The 6,484-nt window shown below is 41.9% G+C and overlaps 1 protein-coding gene across 1 annotated transcript; it reads right to left on the bottom strand.

The window, feature by feature from the left end:
• Nucleotides 1-302: 302 nt before the first annotated feature.
• Nucleotides 303-3,907, bottom strand: LOC102993616 (clusterin-associated protein 1-like). The gene is made up of 2 exons (XM_055086922.1): nucleotides 2,862-3,907; nucleotides 303-369 (listed from the first exon to the last, which is right to left on the bottom strand). Exons 1-2 carry the CDS (start codon nucleotides 3,875-3,877, stop codon nucleotides 303-305), a joined length of 1,083 nt encoding a protein of 360 aa, XP_054942897.1. The 5' UTR covers nucleotides 3,878-3,907.
• Nucleotides 3,908-6,484: the final 2,577 nt, after the last annotated feature.

Raw genomic sequence — 6,484 nt, 5'->3', positions numbered from 1 at the left:
CACAAATTCCTCTCATCCCTTTATGCACAACTCTAATATCACTTTCCCACCCCTCCCATCAAGAAGTAAAGTCTAATACTTCACACTTTGTGTCTGGCCTTCACCATTTGCCTTGTTTAATCCAATGGACATTAGCAAATGTGACCCAAGTAGAGGTTAGGAAGCGTCTGTGCATTGGGTCTTGCTTTCCTATGACTATTTGGAATCCTGAGATTGCTCACGTAAAGAAAAGTCTAGAATTGCCTATTGGAGAATCAGAAACCACATGGAGCAGACACACACGCTCTCCCTTCTGAACTCTTCTAGACCAAGCAGCCTATCTGCAGTTGTGTATTAGTGAGACCATTTGAATCATCAACCACATACCAACTGAAGAATAAGAAATATCCATAAATTGAAGAATTACAAGAAATAAAGTTCATTGCTTTAAGCAAATAAGTTTTCTTGATTTAAGTCATTTCCCTCCACAAAGCAAATAAATTCAATTAGTAATTATACAATCCAAGAATTAAGCAAAACAGTACTATTGATATTAATCAGTCTTATTTTGCTACTGGTTCACTTACTATATTGGAAGATACTGAAGCTTTTTCCACTGGAAGATATTGTAGCATGTTCCAACAGCATCAGGTTCTGCACTGGATGTTAAAAATGATTGTAAAGTTCATTCTAAAAGAGAAATAGATATTTTATGCAGAGTATTGTTGGTAACAAGATCTTTGATAAAGAATGATATCCCTCTTTTCACCCCTTTGAGAGTTTGGTCTTAAGTTTGTTTTTTTGTTTTTGGTCATCATGTTTTCATTGTCATTTGTTTCTAGGTATTTTTTAATTTCCTCTTTGATTTCTTCAGTGATCTCTTGGTTATTTAGTAGTGTATTGTTTAGCCTCCATTGTTTGTATTTTTTACAGATTTTTTTTCCTGTAATTGATACCTAGTCGCATAGCATTGTGGTCAGAAAAGATATTTGATATGATTCCAATTTTTTTAAATTTACCAAGGCTTGACTTGTGACCCAAGATATTATCTATCCTGGAGAATTTTCCATGATCACTTGAGAAGAAAGTGTATTCTTTTGTTTTTGGATGGAATCTCCTATGAATATTAAGTCCATCTTGTTTAAAGTATCATTTAAAGCTGTGTTTCCTTATTTATTTTCATTTTGGATGATCTGTCCATTGGTGAAAGTGGGGTGTTAAAGTCCCCTACTATGACTGTGTTACTGTCGATTTCCTTTTATGGCTGTTAGCATTTGCCCCTTATGTACTGAGGTGCTCCTATGCTGGGTGCATAAATATTCACAATTGCTATATCTTCTTCTTGGATTGATCCTTTGATCATTATGAAGAGTCACGTACCACAATGTTCATTGCAGCTCTATTTACAATAGCCGGACATGGAAGAAAAACTAAGTGTCCATCGACAGGTAATAGTCTTTATTTTAAAGTCTATTTTATCTGATATGAAAATTGCTACTCCAGCTTTCTTTTGATCTCCATTTGCATGGAGTATCTTTTTCCACCCCCTCACTTTCAGTCTGTATGAATCCCTAAATCTGAAGTGGGTCTCTTGTAGACAGCATATATACAGGTCTTGTTTTATCCATTCATCCAGTCTATGTCTTTGGGTTGGAGCATTTAATCCATTCACATTTAAGGTAATTATCGATATGTATGTTCCTATTACCATTTTCTTAACTGTTTTGGGTTTGTTACTGTAGGTCTTTTCCTTCTCTTGTGTTTCCCGCCTAGATAAGTTCCTTTAGCATTTGTTGTAATGCTGGTTTGGTGGTGCTGAATTCTCTTAACTTTTGCTTACCTGTAAAGATTTTAATTTCTCCTTTGAATCTGAATGAGATCCTTGCTGGGTATAGTAATCTTTGTTGTAGGTGTTTCCCTTTCATCACTTTAAATATGTCCTGCCACTCCCTGCTGGCTTGCAGAGTTTCTGCTGAAAGATCAGCTGTTAACCTTATGGGGATTCCTTTTTATGCTATTTGTTGTTTTACCCTTGCTGCTTTTAATATTTTTTCTTTGTAGTTAATTTTTGATAGTTTGATTATTATGTGTCTTGGCGTTTTTCTCCTTGGATTTTCCCGTATAGGAGTCTTTGTGCTTCCTGGACTTGATTGACTATTTCCTTTCCCATGTAAGGGAAGTTTTCAACTATAATCTCTTCATATATTTTCTCAGCCCCTTTTTTTTCTCTTCTTCTTCTCAGACCCTTATAATTTAAATGTTGGTGAATTTAATGTTGTCCCAGAAGTCTCTGAGACCATCCTCAATTCTTCTCATTCTTTTATCTTTATTCTGCTCTGCAGTAGTTATTTCACTATTTTATCTTCCGTTCTTCTGCCTCAGTTATTGTGCTATTGATTCCTTTTAGAGTATTTTTAATTTCATTTATTCTGTTGTTCATTATTGTTTGTTTGCTCTTTAGTTCTTCTAGGTCCTTGTTTTTTTTTTTTTAAGCTGCTCAACATCACTAATTATTAGAGAAATGCAAATCAAAACTACAATGAGGTATCACCCCACACCAGTTTAGATTGGGCATCATCAGAAAATCTACAAACAACAAATGCTGGAGAGGGTGTGGAGAAAAGGGAACCCTCCTGCACTGTTGGTGGGAATGCAAACCGATGCAGCCACTATGGAGAACAGTATGGAGGTTCCTTTAAAAACTAAAAATAGGGCTTCCCTCGTGGCGCAGTGGTTGAGAATCCGCCTGCCAATGCAGGGGACACGGGTTCGTGCCCTGGTCCGGGAAGATCCCACATTCCGCGGAGCGGCTGGGCCTGTGAGCCATGGCCACTGAGCCCGTGCGTCCGGAGCCTGTCTTCCACAACGGGAGAGGCCACAACAGTGAGAGGCCTGTGCTGGGCCTCTCGGAAGGGGATAAACTCCATGCAGGCTTATCACTTAGGGCTGCTTCAGGCACTCCTGGCTGACTTCTGCTCTTGAGCAGTCGCTTTTCTTCCTCCTTTAGCTTGTTCTGCATCAGACGGAGAGTGTTTTCAGCTTCCTCAAACCTCTCTTGCTCCATCCTGTGATGATCCTCGAGTTGCTGTTCCAGATAAGCCAGATTTCGAAATTTCTCTAGATAAATGTCATACTGCTTTTGCAATTCATCCTCAGTCTTCTCGTATTCATCCATAAAGGCTGGCCTGACACTCTGCAGAGTCTGGAGTCGCTTCCGATTTCTTTCCAGTTCTAATTTCCTCTTGTCAATTTTGGCTTCTAGGTTAGCTTCATCAGAGGCCACATTATTGAGCAGGTCTTTTGTCTTCTGAACCTGCACCAAAATATCTTTTATTGCAATTCTCATCACTTTTTCAGTCTCATTTATTTCCAGAGGTCTGGCAATTGCTTCTGTTCTCAGTTCCCTCAACTCCACCTCCTTGCCCAGCAAGTCATACAGAGATGCTCCCTTGGAAGTGATTTCAGAAGCAAGCTGCCTGGCTGCTTTCAAATCTGCAATCTTTGAGCTAAGGTCAAACTTGAATTTGCTGATATCTTCCTCTCCTATTTTAGAGTCCTCCATACCTTTGGTCTTCATAGCATTATAAAGGACAGAGGTGATCTTCAATAGTTCTTTCACTGCATACCCGTCTGCTTGATAAAGCTTCTTAGTATTGAGTTTTATATGTGCCTTAGTGGCCATGAACTGGGCAATTGCCTTAATGAAGAAAACTCGGTCTTGTTCAGTCTCAACATCAGAAGGGATGTCAGTCTGAGGTTCATACCTTTTCACAAGCCAGAGAAGCACTTCAGATACAAGTCCAAAATTTGGTGTGCGGAAATTTTCCATAGAAATATGTCGAGGGTATCCCAAGGCTCTCATCATTTCTGTAAAGTTGTGGAGGTCGCGGAAAGACATGGCGTTCTGGTCCTCAGGATCCTGAGGTCTTCTCCGCTCGCCCCTCAGCGCTCCTAGGTCCTTGTTAAACGTTTCTTGTATTTTCTCCATTCTAGTTCCAAGATTTTGGATCATCTTTACTATCATTACTCTGAATTCTTTTTTAGGTAGACTGCCTATTTCCTCTTCATTTGTTTGGTCTGTTGGGTTTTTACCTTGTTCCTTTATCGGCTGCATATTTCACTGTCTTCTCATTTTGTTTAACTTACTATGTTTGAGGTCTCCTTTTCACAGGCTGCAGGTTCATAGTTCCCATTGTTTTTGGTGTCTGCCCCAGTGGGTAACATTTGTTCAGTGGCTTGTATAGGTTTCCTGGTGGAGGGGACTGGTGCTTGTGTTCTGGTGGGTGGGACTGGATCTTGTCTTTCTCTTGGGCAGAACCATGTCTGGTGGTGTGTTTTGGAGTGTCTGTGAACTTAGTATGATTTTAGGCAGCCTCTCTGCTAATGGGTGGGGTTGTGTTCCTGTCTTGCTAGTTTTTTGGCATGGGATGTCCAACACTGAAGTTTGCTGGCCATTGGGTGGAGCTGGGTCTTAGTGTTGAGACAGAGATCTCTGGAAGACCTCTGGCCAATTGATATTACATGGGGCCAGGAGGTCTCTGGTGGTCCAATGTCCTGAACTCGGCTCTCCCACCTCAGAGGCTTAGGCCTGACACCAGGCCGGAGCACCAAGACCCTGTCAGACACACAGTTCAGAAGAAAAGGGAGGACAAAAGAAATAAAAAATAAATAAATAAATAAAATTAAGTAATTAAAATAAATTTTTTTAAATTATTAAAATAAAAAGGAAGAGAGCAACCAAACCAATAAACAAATCCATCAATGATAACAAGCACTAAAACTATACTAAGAAGATTAAAATCAGAAACAAGTCCGTTGCAGACAGCAAATCCCAAGTCTACAGTTGCTTCCAAAGTCCCCCACTCAATTTTGTGTTGATTCATTGTCTATTCAGGTATTCCACAGATGCAGGGTACCTCCAGTTGATTGTGAGGATTTAATCTGCTGCTCCTGAGGTTGCTGGGAGAGATTTCCCTTTCTCTTCTTTGTTTGCAGAGCTCCTGGGGTTCAGCTTTGGTTTTGGCCCCACCTCTGCGTGTAGATTGCCCTCAGGCTTCTGTTCCCACCCAGACAGGATGGCGTTAAAGCAGCGGGTGATTAGGGGGCTCTGGCTCACTCATGCCAGGGGGAGGGAGGGATACAATAGTTATAATTGGAATGCAGGGCAAGCTTGCGGCAGCAGAGGCCAGCCTGATGTTGCAAAAGCTTAAGGTGAGCCATGTGTTCTCCCAGGGAAGTTGTTCCTGGATCACGGGACCCTGGCAGTGGCAGGCTGCACAGCCCTCTGGGGGTGTGTGTGGATAGTGACCTGCACTTGCACACAGGATTCTTGGTGACTGCAGCAGCAGCGTTAGCGTTTCATGCCCGTCTCTTGTGTCTGAGGTGATAGCTGTGGCTTGTGCCCATCTCTGGAGCTAATTTAGGCGGTGCTCTGCCTTCTGTGTGTAGACAGGGAAGGAATCCCCTCTTCTCGTGCACCCCAAAACAATGGTCTCTTGCCTCTTAGACAAGTCCAGAGTTTTTCCTGGACTCCTTCCCGGCTAGCTGTGGCACACTAGCCCCCTTCAGGCTGTGTTCATGCAGCCAACCCCAGTCCTCTCCCTGGGATCCGACCTTCAGAACCCGAGCTCAGCTCCCAGCCCCCACCCGCCCCGGGGGGTGAGCAGACAAGCCTCTCAGGCTGGTGAGTGCTGGTCGGCACAGATCATCCCCGTGGAAATCTCTCCACTTTGCCCTGTACACCCCAATTGCTGAGCTCTCCTCTGTGGCTCTGAAGCTTTCCTCCTGCCCACCCCCCATCTCCGCCAGTGAAGGGGCTTCCTGGTATGTGGAAACTTTTCCTCCTTCACAGCTCCCTCCCAGAGGTGCAAGTCCCGTCCCTATTCTTTTGTCTCTGTTTTTTCTTTTTCTTTTGCCCTACCCAGGTACATGGTGATTTTCTTGCCTTTTGGGAAGTCTGAGGTCTTCTACCAGTGTTCAGTAGGTGTTCTGTAGGAGTTGTTCCACATGTAGATGTATTTTTGATGTATTTGTGGGGAGGAAGGTGATCTCCATGTCTTACTCCTCTGCCATCTTGAAGGTCCCCCCGACCCCAGTCTGAAGTTTTTAAAAGCATTTTAAAAATGGTACCCTAGATAAGGGTTGATGAATGCTTATTTTTCTTAGTTACCAAGGCTTTTGCTTGCTCCTACAGTTAAATATTATTCTAATTATTTGGAAATTCAAAATAAAGATAGTAATGGCAAATGCACTTTTAGTTACCACTTATTAAGTCTTTGCCACACAGTAACCAAGTACTGTGCTAATTGATTTATATATTGTGGCTAATTTAATTGTTACAGGAGTTATTATCTGCAGTTCACACATAAAATGCAGACTAAGTAATTTCTCAAATACCATGCCATCATTGAGAGGTGTAGCTAGGATTTGAATGTTGCCTCTTTATTGCAAGACCTGGGCTTTTAACTGTAATGATATGTGTTTAGGCTCCTGTTTACAGTAAGCT

The sequence above is a fragment of the Physeter macrocephalus genome, chromosome 9 (assembly GCF_002837175.3).
Source record: "Physeter macrocephalus isolate SW-GA chromosome 9, ASM283717v5, whole genome shotgun sequence".
NCBI classification, from domain to species: Eukaryota; Metazoa; Chordata; class Mammalia; order Artiodactyla; family Physeteridae; genus Physeter; species Physeter macrocephalus.
The sequence above is the reverse complement of the archived record's forward strand: the minus strand, read 5'-3'. Positions and strand labels throughout refer to the sequence as shown.